This window comes from Phascolarctos cinereus, unplaced genomic scaffold (assembly GCF_003287225.1).
Source record: "Phascolarctos cinereus isolate Bilbo 61053 unplaced genomic scaffold, phaCin_HiC Scaffold_5;HRSCAF=322, whole genome shotgun sequence".
Taxonomy (NCBI): Eukaryota; Metazoa; Chordata; class Mammalia; order Diprotodontia; family Phascolarctidae; genus Phascolarctos; species Phascolarctos cinereus.
In genome coordinates, this window is record NW_027555958.1 from 8,458,132 (window position 1) to 8,482,552 (window position 24,421).

The window sequence follows — 24,421 nt, forward strand, 5'->3', positions numbered from 1 at the left end:
CACCTTTCTAGAGAAAATAGAAATGCCACAGAGAGAGAGAGTGTCTTGGCTGAGCAGATTTAGCTGAGCTGTTGGGGAGGCACAGAGGATATCTTCATGCAGATATTCAAACAGAGGACTACATGTTTTGTTGTCTACGGCAGAAAACTTATTAAAAACAGAAGAAAATTATTGCATCACCTACTATCAGAAGGACATATTATTTCACACTCATTTTCCTGGAAAATAGTCCAATAGCAGGAGCACCAAAAGTATTATAAATATTGGTAATTACTTAAGTGATCTCCTTTCTGCTGCCATGCTAAGTAGTGGGGAGACGATCTTTATGGTTCTGGCAAGTGCTGAATTCCTATTGGGCATTCTGTTAAATGGATTCATCATTTTGGTAAATTGCATTGACTGGGTCAAGAGCAAGAAATTGCCATCAAGTGATGTCATCCTGCTCAGTTTGGCAATCTCCAGAATTGGATTATCATGTACAATGGTATGGGATAGCTATTTAATTGTTACCTCTATTAATTTACCCACCCAAGTAAGAATGATTGACATCTTCTTGGCACTGACTCATGGTTCAAATATTTGGTTTACTGCTCTTCTCAGCATCTTCTGCTTCCTGAAGATCACCAACTTCTCTAATCCATTCTTCCTCTGGATGAAATGGAGAATTGACAGGACGGTCGTCATGCCTCTTATGGGGCCCTTGATTATCTATTTTTCCATAGGCTTTCCCATGATGGAGAGAATATATTATTACCATGGCAGCCTCTTTAATAGAGGAAGGGAGAGAAATGTGTCCCAGGAGGTCCAAGAGAGCAAAAGTATGTACCTCATGTTACAGATTGCCTTTGGCCTTATGATTCTTATTCCTTTTACTCTGTCTGCAGTGTCCTTCTCCCTATTTGTTCTCTCCCTGTGGAGGCATACTCGACAGATGCGACTCAATGCCACAGGTCAGAGAGACCCTAGCACAGAAGCCCATGTTCGAGCCATGAAAGCTGTGTCTTCCTTCCTGATTCTCATTTTGTTGTACTATGTGGCTTTCTTTGTCAGCTACTGGAGCAACTCAAAGGACAATTATAAGCTGACTTCTATGTTGGGTACATCAATCATGTTGCTCTATCCCTTTGGCCACTCATTGATCCTGATTCTGTGGAACAGCAAGCTGAGAAAGGCTGCTCTGAGGGTGTCATGGCTGATGAGGTGCTGCTAGAGGGAATGTCATCTACAAGCCCCTTGGGTACCCCTAAGGATCATCTGGCATTTTCTAGGGAGGAAGAAGTCACATTGGAGTCATTAAAGAAATTTACCAAGCTCTTTCATTCTTGGTAGTAGCAAGACCACTGAACTCTGATTCAAAACAATGACTTGGAGTCAGGAAGACTTTGGTGCAATACCCAACTTTGTCACTTACTACCTGTGTGACTATAGGCAGCTCCATTAAGCTCTGTGACCCTTAGAATTCTCATTTGAGGAATGATGATAAATCTAGCCTCAACCTCAAACATTGTATTCCAATGCTAACTCCACCTTTGGGCTGCTGATGGGCAAAGGAATGAGCATTGTGACTAGCTCAAATCAGGTCCAGTACACCCAGCCCAGCCCAGCTCAGCCATCATTATGACATACTTCTGTGTATTCCCCTTTCCCTTTGACCATCTCTTGGCCTTTAGTTGGGGAACAGCAGTCTTATCAACATTAGCACTCTAGCCTTCCTGGAGATGACATAACAATCAATTACCCAGTGATATCAGTCACCATCTCTGTAGCTTCCTTGAGAAAACCACACTTCCTTTGTGAGATTCACCTATATGTACTCCCTGCCCTGTGATGATGTAAGCACCTTGAGGATAAGGACTATCTTCAATTTAGTTTTTGAATATCTGACACTTCGCAGAGTTCCTGACATATTACTCTTTCCATTTTTAAATGAAATTTTATTTTATTTTCAAATCAACATTGTTTCTCTCCTACTTCACCGTATTGCTCCCTAATAAGAAAATAAGAAAAAAAAACTCCAATTACAAACATGTATAGTTAAGCAAAATAAATTCCTGAATTAGCCAGGTACAAAAATGTCTAATTCTTTACCCTGAGTCCTTCACCTCTTTATCAGATGGTGGGCAGTGTATTTATTGAGTTCTCAGGAATTATGGTTGGGTATTGTGTTGCTCAAGAGTTTCTAAAATTTCAGAGTTGTTTGCCTTTTTAATATTACTGTTAGTACATAATGGTCTTAATGAATGCTTCTGCATTATTTCTTTCATTCATTAATACATTCAAGGCAACTTGGAAGTTGATGCTACTCAGGAAGTCTCCCTTCCTAGAAAGAAGGTTGGATTCCAGTGGCATCAAACATAGTGAGTTCTAAATCCCTCTTGCTCATCACAAGAGTTTGGCTTCAGGATCATGTCCCATGAACTTCTCTCCTAAACCATGTGAAGGCATGTCTACCTTTGACGTGTGCTTCTGCTGCAAGTCACCATCAAGCGCCCTTTATATGGAGTGAGGTGGGAGCTCTCTTCCTCACATGCATACTACACTCTGGAGAAAGAATTGAGGCAGAGGAAGCTCTGAAAAGGAAGAAAGGGCAAAAAATGGATGGGAAGTTCTCAAAGCTCACTTTCATATAATAGAGAAGCAGCAATGGTGCTCCTGAATGGGAGTCTGACACCTTGAGTCTCAGTCTATCATTCTGGGTTCCCCAGGTGGGGTAAGTAAGCACCAGTGGCCATATACACATTTCATGGAGGAGGAGCCCATTGAATGGCTCTCAAGGTCCCAACTATGCAACCTCATCCAGTTTATTGGAGCACTCACCAGGCTGGTCAGAGGCTCCCAGGTGTCAAATATTTTTCAACTCTTTAGAAAATGCAATTGGCATACAAGCTACTATTGTTGTTCTACTTGTGGCTGCCACTATTTGAAGGGACATTTTTTTTTCTTCTGCTAAAGGGCTAAGGGAGAGTAAGAGATCACCTTGGTGTCATGGACCAAGCAGTTTTTTTTTTAAAGTGAGGCAACTTTTCTGAGGTATTCTCTCTTACTTTTCCAGTGTTTGAGAAAGTAGCATGCACTTCATCTGGATCAGAGGAACATGGTGGCACTCAGACCAGGACACAGGGGGTCACAAGTCCCTAGAATCCTATCCTGAGATTCCACAGAAGGCCAAGAAAATCCAGTGTGCAGAAACTTAAAGAATGTGATGATACTAGTCTTTGAAGGTGGAGGTCAATTCAGGAACCCAGAAGGCTTAGAAGGAGTAAGAGAATAACCAGTTAAGATGAAAGGAGAAAGACAGAAAGATGAAATAGAAGAATTTGGAATACAAAATTTGGAGAACGACTAGGTGGTGCAGTAGATATAGCACAGAGCCTGGAGACAAGAAGACCTGAGTTCAAATCTGGACTCAAATACTTAATGTCTAAATGACCCTGGGCAAGTAACTTAGCCCTGTTTGCCTCCGATTCTTTTCCATAAAATGAGCTGGAGAAGGAAATGGCAAAACATTCTAATAACTTTGCCTAGAAAATGCTAAATGATTGAAAAGACTGAACAAAAACAAAAACTGAGATACAAATCACAGGCTTGAGAGAGGTACAACAGTGTAGTGATGGAGAAACTTCAATTACCAAACATTGCCTGGAGCTCTCCTTCTGCTAATTTCATTTTTTAAAAGACAGAGGAATCAATAAAGTGGCATTCTACTCTGGATTTAATTCTCACTATCCTCACTGAGAGGAATTGGCTTCTGTTGTAGAAATGGTGGGAACTTTGTGTGAAAGTGACCCATCCATCATAGAATTTGTGATCCAGAAGAATAAGAAATCTAGATAAGCACCCTAGATTTTTGGAGGGCAGATTTCAAAGGATTCAGAGGAGAGATAGATAGGTGCCATGGACTAAAATACTTCAAAGGAAATTAGCCCAAAAATGATGGGTTATGCTCAAGAATCAAATTTTGAAGAGACAAAGGGAAGTAATTCCAGAAAAGAGTAATGTGGATGCACATGGAATTCTGTTATTTCAAAGCCCTTTCATAACCTAGCTGCCTCCTACCTTTCCAGTCTTACAACTTATTCTACAAAAAGGACTTTTCAATGCAATGACACTGGCCTCCTGGCTTTTCCATGAACAAGACCTTCCATCTCTCACCTCTGAGCATTTTCTCTGGCTGTCCCCCACGCCTGGAACATTCCTCCTCCACTACTCTGCCTACTCACCTCCCTTTCTTTCTTTAATTCCACCTTCTAAAATCCCACCTTCTACAGGAAGCCTTCCTTCTCTTCATAATTTTGTATTTCTCTTGTAAATAGCTTATTTTGTATATAGTTGTTTGCATATTGTCTCCCCCATTAGATTGTAAGCTACTTGAGGGCAGTGGCAATTTTTTGCTAGCCCTAGTGCTTAGTACAGTTCCTGGTACATAATAGGTGTTTAATAAGTGTTTATTTATTTACTGAAATTTTCAAAAAAAAAAAGGAAGGTTATGGAAGCAAGTCCAGATGGGAGAGACAATATGAATATGACACAGCGGAATCAAAAAAAAAAATATTGGGGGAATACTGAAGCCCAGAAAAAGCAAATGCTGGTGAAGGAAGTTAAGCACCACAAAAAGATTGTTTGTTAGTTTTTGTAAACTACCTTGGGAGAAAAAGGAGGATCAAAGAAGGCATAAGGCCATTGCATGGAATTGGGGTGTATGTCAAGGATAACTAAGGCCAGAGAAAAGGCAGAGCCACTCAGAGTCATAGGGGGAGGAAGAAAAGAAGCCAGTATTGGATTCATGTTGGGGAAAGGGCCCTAACAATGAGAGTGGGGCTACTTGGAGAGGAGCTGGGTGCTGACTGCTTGGCTGTCTCCAAATAGATGCTGGACAGACAACCTAGCTCTCAGGTAGCTTGAACTGGGATTTCTTGGGGGATATGGGTTAAATGAAAAGGCTGTTGAGGTCCCTTCCATCTATGATGTTCTGTGGTTCTGTGGTAGTGTTGCAGCTAAGCTGGCCTAGGAATGTTGTCCTTTGTAAACCCTTTTTGGGATTAACTAACTTTGCAAATTTCCAGGGTCACCAATCAAACAAAGGCAGAGACTTGAGGCTCAGAACTCAAGGCTTTTGGATCAGAAGATGCAAAAGAATGACAGATTATCTTTCCATGGTTGGCCTATTCTTCCTCAAACTAATTTGTATTCATGCAACACAGATTCTGTCCACAATTGACAATACAAACAATGAAGGAAAAAATGAAATATGGGAATGAAAATTTAATCTCTTCATTGCCAGCAGCCACATCTTCATCATAATGGGTCCTGACACAAGAGAAGTAGAGGAGTAGTGATGGGAGAGCACAGAACGGGAAATTCCTCCCTCCAAACAGGGGTCAGATAGACATGAATATCTGGTTCGTAGTAGAAAGTCAACAAACATTTCAATAAAGATGACAAAAAACGAAAATCAAAAATGTTGCAGCTGTTCAGTTATTTCAGACTCTTCATGACCCCGTTTGGGGTTTTCTTAGCACAGGGTGATTCATCATTTCCTTCTCCAGATCAATTGAAAGATCAGGAAACTGAGGAAAACAATGTTAAGTGACTTGTCCAGAGACACACAGCTAGTAAGTGTCTGAGACCAGATTTGGTGTCATTAAGATGAATCTTCCTGACTCCAGGCCTGGTATTCTATCCATCATGCCACCTAGTTGCTCTAAAGTTGCATTAGTTGAGGGAAATAAGTACTTTGTTACATTACTGATAGAAATTATTCCAGCCATTCTGGAAAGCAATTTGCATCTATGACCAAAAAGTTGCTAAGCCTGAGTACCTCTTGTCCCAGCCATACCATGAGTAGGTCTGTAATCCAAAGAGATCAAAGAAAGAAAAACAAAAGAGGTATGAGTATTAAAATATTTATAACAGCCATTGTTTGGACTAGAAAGGAATTGGCAACTAAGGGAGTGCCCACATGCTAGGGGATGACTTCACAAAATTGGGCATATGAATGTAATGGATATTGTTGTCCCATAAGAAATTATGAAAGTGACATTTTCAGTCCTGGGAAGACTTGCAAGAATTGATGGAGAATTAAGTGAGCAGAACAAGGAGAGTTTAAAAATAATAACAAAATTACAAATAAAAACAAATGAAAGCTTTAGAACTCCAGTGATAACAATGATCAATCACAAGTCCTGATCACCTCCTGTTAGATAATGGATTTGAAATGCAGACTTTTTTGGACTTGATTAGTGGAGGAATTTGTTTAGCTGGACAATGGATAATTATTCCATAGGTTTTACTTTTATTTTTCAAAGAGGGCAGTAGGCAAAAGAGGTAAAATGACTATAAATTTAAAAAAGAACTATTGTAATTTGGTCAATGGCATTTGGCAGAGGCCTTGAATGCTGGGTCAGATTTTGTAATTTGCCATCTGTGCAGTAGCTGACCTTGAGTCCATTTTCATCCTTGTTAAAGGTATCTGACAACATCGCTGAAAACATCATGCTAAAAAGCTTGGGAGCAAGCACACAGCCATTGTGCTGATCTCATTACTATATGCATATGAAATTTGGACAATTTACCAGCACCATGCCAGAAAATTGAACTCTTTCTATTTAAATTGTCTTAGAACGATTCTGAAAAATGACCTAGAAAAGCAATGACATCTGTCCTTGAGCTGAACTGCCAAGCATTCAAACCCAACTGTGGGTTTAGAGTGAAAAGTTGATTAAGGGAAAGGTACCTAATATTACATTTATAATAAATCAGTTGGTTTTTAAGTAGGTGATTACTTCTACTAGCTGGCTGTCCACCAGATACACTAAGATCAAAATCCTAGCTCCTATTTTTAATTCTGTGATGCCTGGATGCATCATCTCACCTTGTAAACCTGTTGTTTATCTGCAAACAGAGGTGGAAAGAGCCCTTGAATTCATACCTCCAAACATTCCTCCAAAAAATACATTGGAAAACTTCACATACTAGAAACTTTGAATTATGACCATCTTTTTTCTCTAAGCTTATAGGACACATAACTCAACCAAAAGATGGTGGTTGACAAATAGTTCCATTTTTCCTGCCTGATGCTAGTAGGATGTCTTTATACAAGAATTAGCATGACATACTACTCTTTTGTCTGAGTTACCATGAAAACTGAAAGAAAGGTATAACTTTTGAGAGTGAACTACTCATATCAGTGGCCCATTAAATTACAATTCATTATAATTTTCAAACCTAAATGTGACTTACCAAAAATACCATCCATGAGTTTGATTGTATAAACAATTGGTGGTAATATCAATATTCATACGGTGGGAAATGATGGAGGTGAAACACAACCTCTACATTTAGGGCTTTGTTACATCACCTGTGTTATACATCATTGGGACAAGTTCATCATACAAAGCTCACATCTTTGGATACAAAATAGGCTGAGACACAAAGGAAAATATTGAAAGATGACCTCTCTCTATTTTCATCTTAACATAGGGCTCTAATCCTTTCCATGATCACTTCTCAAGAGGAAATAGAAATGCCACAGAGAGAGTGTGTCTTGCCTGGGCAGATTTAGCTGAGCTGTTGGGAAGGCACAGAGGATATCTTCATGCAGATATTCCAACAGAGGACTAGATATTTTCTTGTCTAAGACAGAAAACTTATTAAAAACAGAAAAGAAAGTTACTGCATCACCAAATATCAGAAGCACATATCATTCCATACTCATTTTGCCTGGAAATTAATCCAACAGCAGTAGCATCAAAAGTATTACAAATATTGGTAATTTCTGAAGTGATCTTTCTGCTGCCATGCTAAGTAGTGGGGGAAAAACCTTTGTGGCTCTGGCAACTGGTGAGTTTTTATTGGGCATTCTGGTAAATGGATTCATCGTTTTAGTGAATTGCATTGACAGGGTCAACAGCAAGAAATTGCCACCAGGTGAGCTCATCCTGGTCAGCTTGGCCATCTCCAGAATTGGACTGTCATGTGCAATAACATGGAATAGTTATTTAATTGTTACCTCTATTGATGTAAGCACCCATGTAAGAATAATTGACATCTTCTTGGTACTGACGCACATTTCAAATATTTGATTTGCCACTATCCTTAACATCTTCTACTTCCTGAAGATCACCAACTTCTCTAATCCCCTTTTCCTCTGGATGAAATGGAGGATTGACAGGATGGTCTTCATGCTTTTTATGGGACCCATGATTATCTGTTTTTCATTTGGTATTGCAATAATGGAGAGAATGTATTATTACTATGGCAGCCACTTTAGTATAGGAAAGGAGAGAAATGTGTCCCAGGAGGCCCAAGTGAGTAAAAGTATGTTGCTCATGTTACAAGTTGCTTTTGGCCTTATGAGTCTTATTCCTTTTACTCTGTCTGTAATCTCCTTCTGTCTGTTCATTCTCTCCCTGTGGAGGCATATTTGACAGATGCAATGCAATGCCAGAGGTGTCAGAAACCCTATCACAGAAGCCCATGTTCGAGCCATGAAAGCTGTGTCTTCTTTCATCATCTTCTTTTTATTGTACTATGTGGGTTTCCATGTCAACTTCTTGACAGAAGAAAAGAGTAAGCTGGCTTCCATGTTGGGAATGCCAATCATGTTGCTCTATCCATTTGGCCACTCAGTGATCCTGATTCTGTGGAACAGCAAGCTGAGAAAAGCTGCTCTGAGGGTGTCGTGGCTGATGAGGTGCTGCCAGAGGGAATGTCATCTACAAGCCCCTTGGGTACCTCTAAGTATCATCTGGCATTTTCTAGGGAGGAAGAAGTCACATTTGAGTCAGTAAAGAAGTTTACCAAGCTTTTTCATTCTTGGTAGCAGCAAGACCACTGAACTCTGATTCAAAACAATGACTTGGAGTCAGGAATACTTTGGTGCAATATCCAACTTTGTCACTACCTGTGTGGCCACAGGCAGCTCCCTTAAGCTCTGTGGCTCTTAGAACCCTTATTTGAGGAATAGTGAAAAGAAGAAGAAAGAGAAGAAGAAGAAGAAGAAGAAGAAGAAGAAGAAGAAGAAGAAGAAGAATGAGAAGAAGAAGAAGAGGAGGAGGAAGAAGAAGAAGAAGAAGAATGAGAAGAAGAAGAAGAAGAAGAAGAAGAGGAAGAAGAAGGAGATAATGATGATGATGATGAAGAAGAATCCAGATATTCTTAAACCTAAACCTCAGAGATTGTCTTCCAACTTTAACTCTACCTATGGGCCCTGGGCTACTGATGGTTGAAGGAATGAGCATCACGACTAGCTCCAATCAGGTCCAGTACACCCAGCCCAGCCCAGCCATCATCATGACATATTTCTCTGTGTGCTTCTTTCTCCCCTTGACCTTCTCTCTGCCTTTAATTGGGGAACAGCAATCTAATCAACATTACCACTCTACCACCCTGGAAAGACATATCAATCAATTACCCTATGATGCCAGTTGCCATATCTGTAGCTTCCTTGAAAAACAAAAAATAACACACTTCCCTGCTGGCACTACCTATACATATTCTCTCTCTCATTATAATGTAAGCCCCTAGAAGGTAAGGATTTTATTGTTTGTATATCTTCATTTTAATGTTTTTATTTATGATACCTTGCAGAGTTCTTGACACGTATCACTCTTTCCATTTTTAAATGAAATTTTATTTTATTTTCAGATCTACATTGTCTCCCTTCCATCTCACCATAACCCTCCCAATTAATAAAACAAGAAAAACAAAACTCTTATTACAAACATGTATAGTTAAGCAAAATAAATTCTCGCATTAGCCAAGTTAAAAAAAAAACATGTATGTCTAAGTCTTTACTCTGAGTCTTTCACCTCTTTCACCACTTTATCAGATGATGTGCAGCATATTCATTGAGTCTTCAGGAATTGTTGTTGGCCATAATGTTTTTCAGAGTTTCTAAGTCTTTTGGAGTTGTTTGTCTTTATAATATTGCTATTATTATATTATGATCTGAATAAATGCTTCTGCATTCTCTTTCTTTTATTCATTAATATATTCAAAGCCATGTTGAAGTTGATGCTACTCAGGAAGTCTCCCTTCCCTAGAAAGATGGTTGGATTCCAGTAGCAGCATGTGTAGTGAATTCCAAATCTGTCCTGCTCATTACAAGAGTTTGGCTTCTGGAACATGGCCCATGAACATTTCCCCAGTCCATGTGAAGGCATGTGTGCTTGTGATGTGTGCTTCTACTGCAAGTCACCATCAACTGCCCCTTATACATGGAGTTTTCTTACTCACATCCATCCTACACCCTGGAGAAAAAAGTGAGGCAGAGGAAGCTCTGAAGAGGGAGAGAGGGCAAAAAATGGATGGGTAGTTCTCAAAGCTCACTTCTGTATAATATAGAAGCAGAAATGGTAGTTCTCTCTAGTGGGAGTCTGACCCCTTGAGTCCAGCATATCATCCTGAGTATCCTGAGTGTGGTCAGTAAGGCACTAGTGGTCATATAGATATTTCATGGGGAGGGGCTCCTGGGATGCCTCTCTCAAGGACACAACTATGCAACTTCATCTAGTGCATAGGAGTACTCACCAAGCTGGTCAGAGGCTCCCAGATGTCAAGCATTTTTCAACTCTTCAGGAAGGGCAATTGGCATACAAGTTACTATTATTGTTCTGTTTTGGTTTCCACTATCTAGAAAGGAGATATATTTTTTCCTCTGCTCTTCTGTATATATATTCTGTATATATCCCTGCCATTGAAGAAAGAAGGTGGAAGGAAAGGGCTAAGAGACAATGAGAGGTCTCCCAGGTATCATGGACCATGCACAGTTTCTTATAAGTGAGACAACACTGTTTCTTGAGGAATCCTCTTTTCCTCTTCCAGTGTTTTAGACAGTAACATGAACTTGACGTTGACCTGACAGACCTGGTGTCACTCAGAACAGGAAATTGGGGGGTGCTTAAATTTCCCTAGAATTCTGTCCCCAGATTCCATTAATGGCCATGAAAATCCAGTGCTCAGAAACTCAAAGAACATGGTGATCCTAACCCTAGAAGGCGGATGTCAATTCAGAAACCCAGAAGACCTAGAGGAAGTCAAAAAATAATCAGTTAAAGATGAAATGGAAAAGAAAGAAAGATTACATAGGCGAATAGTTTGGGATACAAGAGTTTGGAGGACAGCTAGGTGGTACAGTAGATAGAGCACTAGGCCAGGAGTCAGGAAGACCTGTGGTCAAATCTGGCCTCAGGTACTTACTGGCTTATGACTCTGGGCAAGTAACTTAGCCCTGTTTGCCTCAGTTTTCTTAATGGTAAAATGAGCTGGAGAAGGAAATGGCTAAACATTCTAGTGTCTGTGCCAAGAAAACCCTAAATGTGGTCAGAAAGAGTCAGAAATCATTGCAAGGACTGAACAAAAGCAGCAACAATTAGGATACAAATCCCAGGCTTAAGGGAGGCACAATTGAGTAGTGACGGAGAACCTTCAGTTACCAAACATTGCCTGGAGCTCTCCTTCTGCTAATGTCATCCTTTAAAAGACAGACAAACCAATAAAGTGGCTTTCTATTCTAGATCTGCTTCTCACTAACTGAGAGGAATTGGCCTCTATTGTAGAAAGGATGGGAACCTTGTGGGGAAGTGACTCCTCATCACAAAATTTGTGATCCAGAAGATTAAGAAATCTGGGCCTATCATGATAGGAACCATAGATTTTTGGAGGGCAGATTGCAAATGGTTCGTAGGAGAGATAGATAGGTGCCATGGACTAAAACACTTCAAGGGAAGTTAGGCCAGGAAGGATGGGTGATGCTCAAGAATGAAATTTTGAAGAAACAAAGGGAAATAGTTCCAGGAAGAGGAAAGATGGGATTTATTTGAAAATAATGATGTGGATGCACATAGAATTCTCCTATTTCAACACCCTTCCATAACCTGGCCCCCTCCTATCTTTCCAGTCTTTTTTTTTAACCTTTCCAGTCTTACATCTTATTCTTCAAAAAGGACTTTTCAATGCAATGACACTGGCCTCCTGGCTTTTCTATGAACAAAACCTTCCATCTCTCACCTCTGGGCATTTCCTCTGACTGTCCACATGCTTGGAACATTCCCCCTCCACTACTCTGACTACTCACCTCCCTTTCTTTCTTTAATCCCACCTACTACAGGAAGTCTTCCTTATCTTTCTTAATTCCAGTGCCTCCCTTCTCTTAATAATTTTGTATTTCTCTTGTAAATAGCTTATTTTGTATATAGTTGTTTGTATATTGACTTCCCCATTAGACTGTAAGCTACTTGAGGGCAGTGACCATTTTTTGCCATTCCCAGTGTTTATCATAGCCCCTGGTACATAATAGGTGTTTAATAAGTGTTTATTTATTTATCAAAATTTTCAAAAGAAAAGTAAGGTTATGGAAGCAAGTCCAGATAAGAGAGATATGTATATGACACAGTCCTATCAAAAATATGTTGGGAATACTGAAGCCCAGAGCAAGCAGAGGCTGGTGAGGGGAGCTAAGCACCACAAAAGGTTTGTTTGCTTGCTTTTGTAAACTATGTTGGGAGAGAAAGGAGGATCAAAGAAGGCAGAAGAACTTTGCTTGGGATTGGGGTAAATGTCAAGGATAACTAACACCAGAGAAAAGGCAGAGCTGCTCAGAGCCATGGGGGGAGGAAGCAAAGAGGCCCGTATTGGATTCATGTTGGAGAAAGGGCCCTAACAGTGAGAGTGTGGCTACTTGGAGAGGAGCTAGGTGCTGACTGCTTGGCTGTCTCTGAATAGATGCTAGATAGTCAATCTAGCTCTCAGCTACCTTGAGCTGTGATTCTTCTGTGATTCTAGATTAAATAAAAAGGCTGTTGAGGTCCCTTTCATCTATGAAATTCTATGGTTCTGTGGTAGTGTTGCAGTTACACTGGCCTTGGAATGCTTCTACCTGTCCTTTGTGGGATTCACTAACCTCTCAAATTTCCAGGTCACCAATCAAACAAAGGTAAAGACTGAAGGCTCACAGCTGAAGGCATTTGAATCAGAAAATGCAAAAGAGTGACAGATCATATTTCCATGTTTTGCCTTTTCTTCTTCAGACTAATTTGTATTCATGCCACACAGATTCTAGCCACAATTGACAGTGCAGGGAATGAAGAAGTGAAATATGGGAATGAAGCTTTAATCCCTTCATTGCCAGCAACAGCATCTTCATCATCATGGGTCCTGACACAAGAGAGGTAGAGCAGTAGTGATGGGAGAGCACAGAATGGGAAAGTCTGCTTTCCAAACAGGGGTCAGGTAGACATGAGTGCCTGGCTCATAGAGGAAAGTCAAGAAGCTTTTAAACAAAGATGACAAAAAGAAAAAAAGAAAATCATAGATGTTGCAGTTGTTGTTGAGTCATTTCAGACTCTTCAGGACCCCATCTGAGGTTTTCTTAGCAAAGTGTCATTTGCCATTTCCTTCTCCCGCTCATTTTAAAGATGAGGAAACTGAGGCAAACAAGGTTAAGTGACTTGTCCAGATAGTGACTTATACAGTTAGTAAGTGTCTGATGCCAGGTTTGAACTCACAAAGATGAGTCTTCCTGACTCCAGGCCCTGTACTCTATCCATTGTGCCATCAGCTGCTTTGAAATTGCAGTAGTTGTGAGAAAATAGGTACATTGATACATCATTGATAGAAATTAGTCCAGCCATTCTGGAAAGCAATTTGTATCTATGAGCAAAAAGTTGCTAAGCCATGCATACCTTTTATCCCAACCATACCATTAGTAGATCTATACTCCAAAAGGATGAAGGAAAGAAAGAAAAAGACAAACACACACACACACACACACACACACACACACACACACACACACATGTATTTGTAACAACTAATTTTTGGACTAGAAAAAAAAACTGAGGGAGCCAAGATGGTGGAGTGAAAAGGTAGTTGCTCTCACTCTCCCCTATCAACCTCTGAAAACCCAGAAAATATCACCCCAGAAAAAAAAAAACCTGGAACACCTGAACTAGAAGAAAGACAAGGAGCAGCAGGGCAGTAACCCAGCAAATGGGTCTCCCAGTGCCTCAGCAAAAACAAGGGGCCCCAGGTGGATAAGTACCCTGTGGCATTCATCTGAAAGGAGGTGAAGAAAACAACCTAAAGGCTTCCTAAAGCCCTGGCCTTGCTGATTCCAACCCAACACCAGGTGAGCTTTAGGAGCCCTGAAGCCTCCAATTGTGAAGAGATCCTGAAGCCCAGGTGGTAGAGCAGGCAAACACCAACACCTGGACCTCCGAGTGCCTCAGTGAGGGCGGGGAACCGGTGGAAACCAGCTCAGAAAACCACCAGGAGCCTGGCACTCCACTGCAAAGGAATCTCCCGGTGCATTAGCAGAAACGAGGGAGACAACACTGCAGGGGGCCCCAGGCAGATAAACATCCTGCAGCAGCCATCTAAAAGGAGCAGAAGAAAGCTAAAGGAAAGGAAAAGCAGGCAACCTAGAATTGCCTGAAAGTTCCAGCCTTGCTGATTCCAGCCCAACACAAGGTAAGCTGCCAGAAACCTACAGCCTCCAATTCCCAGCATAAGAGGCCCCAGAATGCAAAGCCAGTGACCAAGACCTAGGCTCCCAACACAAGAAGCTTGGGTCAGTACCCTCTGTTCCCCAGCAGGAGAGCTCAATCTCTTTAAAGGCCAGGGAATAAAGAAACACCATGAGTAAAAAGAAACGTACCATAGATTCATATTATGAGAAGAGTGAAGATCAAGACAGAAATTCTGAAGAGGACAACATTGTCAACAAACCCACATCTGCAACAACAAAAGGGAATATGAACTGGTCTGAAGCCCAAAAAGCCTTCTTAGAAGAGCTCAAGAAGGATTTTAATAGTCAAATGAGAGAGGTAAAAGAGTCCTTCAAAAATACAATTGGCCAGTTGGAAAAAAAATACACTGAAGAAAACAAGTCCCTAAAAAACACAATTGGCCAATTGAAGAAGGAAGGACAAAAACTAACAGAAGAGTACACTGAAGAAAACAAGTCCCTAAAAAACACAATTGGCCAGTTGAAGAAGGAAGTACAAAATCTAACAGAAGAGTATGCTGAAGGAAACAAGTCCCTAAAAAACACAATTGGCCAGTTGAAGAAGGAAGTACAAAAACTAACAGAAGAAAACAATCTGTTAAAAACTAGAATTGGACAAATGGAAACTAATGTCTCTACAGAGAGCAAGAATCAGTCAAACAGAAACAAAAAAATGAAAAAATTGATGAAAATGTAAAATACCTCATCAGTAAAATGACCAACCTGGAAAATCGACTCAGGAGAGACAATTTAAAAATTATTGGACTACCTGAAAATCATGATGAAAAAAAGAGCCTGGACAGTATCTTTCAGGAAATCATAAAGGAAAACTGCCCAGAAGTCCTAGAACCAGAAGGGAAAATAACCATAGAAAGAATCCACCGATCACCACCTGAAAGAGATCCCAAATTGACAATGCCAAGAAATATAATAGCAAAATTCCAAAATTACCAGATGAAAGAGAAGGTGCTGCAAGCAGCCAGAAAGAAAGAATTTAAATATCATGGAACCACAGTCAGGATTACACAGGACCTGGCAGCTTCTACATTAAAAGACAGGGCATGGAACATGATATTCCTAAGGCAAAGGAGCTTGGAATGCAGCCAAGGATCAATTACCCAGCAAAAATGAGCATCATTTTTCAAGGGAGGAGGTGGATATTCAACGAAATAGGAGACTTCCAAACTTTCCTGATAAAAAGACCAGAGCTCAACAAAAAATTTGATCTTCAAGTACAGGACTCAAGAAGGACTTAAAAAGGTAAATGGGACAGAAGGATACAATATGTGTTAATAAGGGGGGGGCTGTTTAAACCCCTACAAGGGAATATGAGATTTGCAACCCTTGAGAACTGTATTGTTATTACACCTTGTTAAAGGAGTATACATAAAGAGGGTGGATATTAGTTGACTTTGATGTAATGATAAAAAAAAATCTAATCAAGTTAAATGGATCCAAATAAGTGGATCAATCTAATCTTAGAAAAGGTACTGAAAAGGAGGAGGCAGACAAGGGTAAATTACATTACAGGAAAAGACACAAAATCCTATTACAGCAGAGGGAAAAGGGGGGGAGCATTGTTTGAACCTTACTCTCATCAGATTAGGCTCAAGAAGGGCATAATATAATCAGTTAGTATAGAAATCTAACTTGCCCTATAGGCAGTAGGAGGGAAAAGGGGAAAGAAAAGGAGGGGGGAAAGAAAAGGGAGGGGGGAAAGAAGGGAGGGAAGCAGCAGTAAGATAAAGGGGAAGAAAAGGGAAAGGGATAATAAAAGGGGGAAGGACTGAAGGAGGCGGTGGTCAAAAGCAAAACACTAGTGAAGGGGAGAAAGGAAAAAGGAGAAAGAAAAGCATAAATAGGGGGAAAAAGGATGGAGAAAAAGACACAGATAGTAATCATAACTGTGAATGTGAATGGGATGAACTCTCCCATAAAACGGAAACAGATTGCAGAATGGATTAAAAACCATAATCCTACAATATGTTGTTTACAGGAAACACATTTGAAAAAGAGTGACACATACAGGGTAAAGGTAAAAGGCTGGAGCAGAATATATTATGCGTCAGCTGAAGTAAAAAAAGCAGGGGTAGCAATCCTGATCTCAGACAAAGCAAAAGCAAAAATAGATCTAATCAAAAGAGATAAGGAAGGAAACTACATCCTGCTAAAAGGCACCATAGACAATGAAGTAATATCATTACTAAATACATATGCACCAAATGGTATAGCATCCAAATTCTTACAGGAGAAGTTCAGGGAGTTACAGGAAGAAATAGACAGCAAAACTATACTAGTGGGGGACCTGAACCTCCCCCTCTTGGCACTAGATAAGTCTAACCACAAAATAAACAATTCAGAAAAACCTGGAAAGACTTATATGGTCTGATGTTGAGTGAAGTGAGCAGAACCAAGAGGACTTTGTACACAATAGCAGCCACATTATGCAATGACTAAGAATGTTAAACTGAACCCTTCTCAGCATTACAAGGATCTAAGACATCTCCAGAGGCCTCGGGATGGAAAAGGCTGTCCACATCCAAAGAAAGAACTATGGAAGACGAATCACTCTCACTTATTTTTACCTCCTGTTGAGTTTTGTTTCATCTTTCTGATGGTTTCTCCTATTGGTTTTAATTTTTACTTACAACGTCACTAATGTGAAAATATGTTTAATGGGTATGTAAATGTAAAGCCTATGTCAGATTTTGCGCCATCTTGGGGAAGGGGAGGGGAGAAAAAGGGAGAAAAATTTTCAACTCAAAAGCATGTGGAAAAAAAAATAAATAGATAGATAGATAAACAAACAAAAAAACCCTGAAAACTAAGGGGGTGCCTATGTGCCAGGGGAAGGCCAAATAAATTACAACATATGAATGTAATGAATATTATTATACCATAAGAAATTATGAAAGTGACATTTTCAGACTTGGAAAGATTTGTATGAATGGATGGACAATGAAGTGAGCAGAACAAGGAAAAGACTTTAAAAATAGTAATAAAATTACAAATAAAAGCAAATGATGGCTTTAGAACTCCAGTGAAGACAATGATCAATCACAGGTCCAAAGGACTGAAGATGAAACAAACTACTCACCTCCTATTTCTTCAAATAATTTCAGCCCTCCAATCCCAGCACCAAAGAATTATGCACCAGATGAAGAGTACTTATAGATAAATCTACAAAAGTCAGAATCCTTGAGAATTTAAAACATCTATAAATTAATTCTCAAGAAATATCACACTTAGAGTACTCTGTCAGGGCCTCTTACCTACCAGCTTCCACATGTCAGCAGCAGAAGCACAATCATACTCAAACCTCATACTTGAGAAGCTTTAAACCCTATGGAAGACACAGAGAAAATAAAGAAGGAACAAATTAAGTTATAACCCTCAAGTTAAAAAATAAAATCCAGAATAGACTGGAAGAGAAATAAGAGAGAACAAAGTAAAGAAAAACTTCTCAGGAAAAAAAAAAGACGTTGAAAAATAAAATTAATAACAACTAGAAGATGGATGAGAGAAAGGAAAGGGAGATTTCTTATTAGCCACTTAGCTGAGGCTAAAGAGAACAAGAGAGTCTGAAATGCATAAATTAAGAAAAAAAAGAACAATTAATGATTTAGTTACAATCCAAGAATTAGGGAAAGGACATGAAAAATGAATGGGAAAGGGAAGATAAGCCGGAAGAAACAAATCAGCATCCAAATAATTTAAAGAAAACAAATCTCAGGAATGAAGTACTGACTTTTAAAAAAAGGAGTTCTTGTTTCAAGCAATACTAAAGAAACAAACAGAAATCCAATACACATGGCTTCAAATATTAATGTACGAAACACTACCACAAAATGAAAGAGGATAGCCCAATGGCTAAGAAAATAAGACCTAAAAATCTGTTGTTTGCAAGAAATGCATCTGAAAATCTGACATATGGATTGAAAATGAGAAGCTAAAAAAAACATCATTCATTAAGTGAAACTAAAAAAGGTAATTTTTTTGGATTCTCTCATGCCTGGAATACTCTCTGTCCTTTAATCTGCCTACTAACTTCTCTGGTTTCCTTTAAGTCCCAACTAAAATCCCATCTTCTACACAAGAAGCCTTCCCCAGCCCCTCTTAATTCTAGTGCCTTTCCTATGTTAATTATTTCATATTTAAGCTGCATACATCTGGCTTTGTAGAGATCTGTTTACGTGTTGTCACCCCTATTAGACTGTAAGCTCCTTGCGGGCAGGGATTATCTTTTGCCTCTTTTTGTAACCCCAGCACTTATTGCAGTAGATGCTATCTAGGTATATAGGAGGTACTCAATAAATGTTTATTGATTGATTGAAAAGGCAGAAGCTGCAGTCATGTTATTTCACAAAGCAAAAAAAAATCTTAGTATTCATAGAAATAAACATATAAGCTATTGAATCTTTAAGGAACATAGATAGTGAACCAATAAAAGTATTACATATAGATCAAATAAGATAAAGACAATGGAGTAAACAGCAAATACCATAGTAAAGATATATACACTAAATTCACAAAGGAAAAGTTAACTTAATTTTAAAAAGAAATAAATAATAATAATACTAATTATAGTAAGAGGCTTTAATTTTCATTTCCCATAGCTAAAAGATTTTTATGGGGAAAATTTAGAACTGAAAAAAAAATTATCATATAAGCCAAATTTCTAATTTGCATAAGATTCTCACCATTCATCGAGAATGATCACTAGATACTCTGTCTCTGTTTAAGGGGTAGAGTTGTGAGCTTGGGAGAGGAGAAATCCTTGTTGTGGTTTCCACCTGCAAGAAAGGGCACAAAATATTCCAGGTTCCCTTCAGGAGAGGCTCTGGGAGTGGAGAAAGACTACAGCAAGATGCTGAAATGTAGAGAAGCCAGCACCTCATTGCTGTCCCTATCCCCTGTTTACTACACTAAAGACTTCAGGGAATTTCTCTTCAGGTGAGATCAGGGATTCTCTTATTCCCCGAGGTAGAACTTGCTAACTCTGTATATCGTCTGGTATAATCCAATTTGATTTTGTTTGTTTTCTATTGACTATTAGCTTGGATAGTTTTATTTGTTATTCCACATGCATGATGGTGTTTGTGGAAATGATACTAGGAAGGGAGTCAAGTCTTTGGCTTAGATCCACTCCTTCCATGTTAAAGGGATAATGAAAAGAAGGTCAATTTGAATGTAAAATTTATTCCTCTTAATCTAGCTATATTTGGAGGAAGGTATGGCTAGACAAAATTCTAGCCTGGGTACCCCCTCTCACTGGAGAGCAGAAAGGCCAGCGCTGTAGCTCCAATAACTCTTAATCTTACTTGAGGGAAAATTCTGTAAAGTCTCTAGTATGGTAAGCTAGGGATAGGGACATGACTGAGGTGCCAGCTTCTCTGCATGTCTGTTTACTCCTGGATTCCTTCTGTCCTTCCAGGGACCTCTCCTTAAAGGGAATTAGAAACTGTGTGTGCTCTCTCAAAGCTGGAAGACAGAAGAAGAAGGATTGCTTTTTGTCCAAGTTCTCGCCAAGTCCATCTCCCGCTCACACAGGGAACATACATCAATAATTCTCCACCCATGAAGAAAGTCTTATACAAATAGACTTGATTTCAGGTCGCAGTTGGAAAATTTAAAGCTGAAAGGCTTTCAAACTCATAATTTCACAGGTCTAGAACTGGAAAGGACCTTAGAAGTCATCTAATCCAAACCTTCATTCCTCATCACATGAGAAAACTGAGATCCAAAGAAGTTTGGTGACTTGTACAAGGCCACACAGCTAGTAAGCATCAGAAACAGGCTTTGAACCCATGTCTTCTGACTCCAGAACTAGAACTCATTCCACTGTGTCACTTCTGAATGAGAACATTAAAGAATAAACATGTACCAGCATGACATCATACTTTTGCAAAAAATAGACTGGGCCTGGCAACAAGAGGAGAGAAAGAAACAAGCGTTTATTAGGAACCTACTATGTGCTAAACATTGTGCTACAAACATTCTACAATCATTATCTCATTTGATGCTCACAACAACCCTGTGAAATAGATGTTATTATTATCCCCATTTTACAATTGAAGAAATTGAAGCTGACAGATGTTAAGCGACTTGTTCAGGGTCGCACAGCTAGTAATCATCTGGGGCTGGAATTGAAAACAGATCTTCCCAGTTCCAGAACCAGTGCTCTATCCACTACACCACCTATGTGTCTGATTATGATAAAATTATATGTAAATAAATGCTTTTTATAAAGGAGAAATATTAACATATCTCTTATGGAATATAATTCAATAATAAATAATTAATACAGAGAACATCATCAAAAGATAGAGACCCAAATGAAGACTTAACAATAATATCCTCAATAATGAGTGAAGTATCTCATACTGGTACTGGCTAAGAAATAGAAAGGTAGATCAGTGGAATAGAGTAAACACACATTTTGCAGCAGCAAATAAACATGATAAGCTTGTATTTGGCAAGTGTAAAGATTTAAGATTTGGGGATAAGAATCCAATATTTGGTAAAAAATGTTGGAAAACTGGAAAGCAGTATGGCAGAAATTGGGCATTGGCTAATGTCTCAACCATTTACCAAGATAAGGTCAAAATGGATACATGACTTAGATATGAAGAGATATTTTGTAAGAAAACTAGGACATGGAACATATTACTTATCAGAATTATGAATAGGTGAACAATTTATGAATAAACAAGAGATGGAAAACAACATTAGTTTCAATTGCATTAAATTAAAAGGTTTGTACAAACATAACAAATGTAGCCAAAATTAGAAGGAAAGCAGAAAACTGGGGGGAATTTTTATAGACAGTTTATCAGATAAGGGTCTCATATCCAAAATATATAAAGAACTTTGTCAAATCTACAAAAACATGAGTCATTCTCCAATTAACAAATGGTCAAAGAATATGAACAGGAAGATTCCAATGAAGAAATCAAAACAATTTATAGTCATATAAAACTGCTCTAAAACATTAATGATTAGAGAAGTACAAATTAAAACAACCTTGAGATATTTTACACCCATAAAATTGGCTAAAATGATAGAAGAAGAAAGTGACAATGCTGGAGAGGTTATGGAAAAATTGGGACACTAATTCATTGTTGGTGAAATTGCAAAATGATACAACCATTTTGGAGAGTAATCTGGAATTACGCCCAAAGAGTTATTAAACTACCGATATCCTTTGGCCCAGCAGTCCCACTACTTGGTCTATTTCCAAAAATGATTACAAAAAATGGAAAAGAACTTATATATTTTAAAACATTTATAGAAGCTCTCTTCATGGTGGCAAAGAACTGGAAATTGTAGGGATTCCCATCAATTGAGGAATGGCTAAACAAGTTGTGGTATATGATTGTGATGGAATACTACCGATATAAGAAATGATGAGCTTAATGATTTTAGAAAAAATATGAGCCAAATAAAATGAGCAGAACCAAGAGAATATTGTATACAGTAATAGTAACATTATTTTAAGAGTGATTTTGAGGGGTGGAGCCAAGATGGTTGAGCAAAAGCAGTGACTTTGTTTGAGCTGTCCCCCAAACCCCTCCAAATACCTGTCAAAAATGGCTCTAAACAAATTCTAAAGCAGCAGAACCCTCAAACAGACAGAGTAAAACAAATTTACAGTCCAATACAGCCTAGATAATTGATCAGAAAGGTATATTGTTCTGGGTGAGGAGTGGAGTGCAATTTGCCATGGGGACACAGGCAAAACAGGCCTCAGCAAACCTGGAGCAGACCTCAGAGGACTGGATCACCAGCAGCTGTGGTGGTTTCCAGACTTCTCAACTCTCAAACACCAAAGACAACTTAGAAGGTCAGTGGGAAAATTCCGTGACTGTGGTGAAAGAGAAGGGTGTTCCCAGGCTCAGTCTCCAAGCTGGATCCTGGGGTGGTGACTGCTTCTAGAGCTTCTGGCTCACAGACTAAGGGGGAATTGAGTGGCTGATCAGAGGGGGATTACAGGGATATCTCTGCTGGTGCAAGATTCTCTTCCTTTGTCCATGCTTGGATCTGAGTCACAGTTTTGGGTGGCAGTCCTGGGGTGAGGAGGAGTGCTGGAGCAGTGCAGATGGTAGTGCTGGTAGAGAGCAAATCCTCCTCATAGTTCCAAGGCAGAAAATAGTGCTTGTGGCCTCTCATATACCAGAACACAGGCCAGGAAAGGAGTAAACACCTCGCACCTTATCATACCACCTTGGAAGAACTGAAAATTTACAGGTCCCTATAAGTATCTCTGAAAACAGCTGCACAAACCCCCAAAGCTTGGGACACTACATTCTCCACACTGGACGCAGACTCCTACCTTAACAAAGAGTTTATAACTCAAGTAATAAACAAAAGTAAAAAAACAGTCAGACCACAGAATCTTTCTTTTGTTAATAAAGAAGATCAAAATATACAACCAGAAGAAGACAACAAAGTCAAAGCTCCTACAGCCAAAGCCTCCAAGAAAAATATGAATCAGTCCAAGGCTGTGGAAGAGCTCAAAAAGGAGTTTGAGAAACAAGTAAGAGAAGTACGGGAAAAACTGGGAAGAGAAATGAAAGTGATGCAAGAAAATCATGAAAAACTAGTCAACAGCTTGCTGAGGGGACCCAAAAGAATACTGAAGAAAATAATACCTTAAAATATAACGTAACCCAAATGGCAAAAGAGGTCCAAAAAGCCAATGCGAAGAACAATGCCTTAAGAAGCAAAATTGGCCAAATGGAAAAGGAAGTCCAAAAACTTACTGAAGAAAATACTTCCTTAAAAATTATAATGGAGCAATTGGAAGGTAGTGACTTTATGAGAAATCAAGAAAATGTAAAACAAATCCAAAATAATGAAAAGTTAGAAAACAATGTGAAATATCTCATTGGAAAAACAACCGACCTGGGAAATAGATTCAGGAGAGAGACTTTTAAAATTATTGGACTATCTGAAAGCCATGATCAAAAAAAGAGCCTAGACATCATCTTTCAAGAAATTATCAAGGAAAACTGAACCAGAGGTCAGAATAGAAATTGAAAGAATCAGCCAATCACCTCCTGAAAGAGATCCCCAAAGGAAAACTCCTAGGAAAATTGTAGCCAAACTCCAAAGACCCCAGGTCAAGAAGAAAATATTGCAAGCAGCCACAAAGAAACAATTCAAGTAACACAAATAACAAGAAACACAATCAGGATAACACAAGATTTAGCAGCTTCCACATTAAGGGACTGCAGGGCATGGAATATAATATTCTTGAGGGCAAAGGACATAGGATTACAACCAAGAATCACCTACCTAGCAAAACTGAGTATAATCCCTCAGGGGAAAAAATGGTCATTCAATGAAATAGGGAACTTTCAAGCATTCTTGATGAAAAGACCAGAGCTGAACAGAAAATTTGACTTTCAAATACAAGATTCAAGTGAAACATGAAGAGGTAAACAGGAAAGAGAGATCATAAGAGACTTATTAAGGTTGACCTGTTTACATTCCTGCATGGAAAGATGATATTTGTAACTCATGAGACCTTTGTCAGTATTAGGATAGTTGGAGGGAAAAAATTATATGCATGTATATATAGGGATAGATAGATAGAGGGCAAGGAGTAATATCTGGAGAATAAAATTAAGGGGTGAGGAAGGATTATATTGGGAGAAAGAGAAAGGGAGAGGTAAAATGGGGTAAATTATCTCATATGAAACAGATAAGAAAAGGCTTTTACAATGGAGGGGAAATGGGGAAAGCTGAGAGGGAATGAGTGATCTTATTCTCATTGGATTTGTTTTAAGGAGGGAATAACATACACACTGAATTGGGTATGGAAATCTATCTTATGCCACAGGAAAATAGGGGGGAAGGGGACTAGAGAGCATGAGGATGGTAGAGGGGAGGGCAGATTGCAGCAGGGGGTAA

General features: G+C 39.1%; 1 protein-coding gene and 1 pseudogene across 1 annotated transcript; both read left to right on the top strand.

The window, feature by feature from the left end:
* The first annotated feature begins 298 nt into the window (after positions 1-298).
* LOC110198051 (taste receptor type 2 member 7-like) lies at positions 299-1,210 on the top strand. The gene has a single exon (XM_020972141.1). The coding sequence runs from the start codon at positions 299-301 to the stop codon at positions 1,208-1,210; it is 912 nt and encodes a 303-aa protein (XP_020827800.1).
* A 6,586-nt stretch (positions 1,211-7,796) lies between these two features.
* On the top strand, positions 7,797-13,173 carry LOC110198052 (taste receptor type 2 member 7-like; annotated as a pseudogene).
* The last annotated feature ends 11,248 nt before the right edge of the window (positions 13,174-24,421 follow it).

Coding starts and splice junctions, on each gene's coding strand:
- LOC110198051 (XM_020972141.1), top strand. CDS start 299: ATGCTAAGTAGTGGGGAGACGATCTTTATGGTTCTGGCAAGTGCTGAA.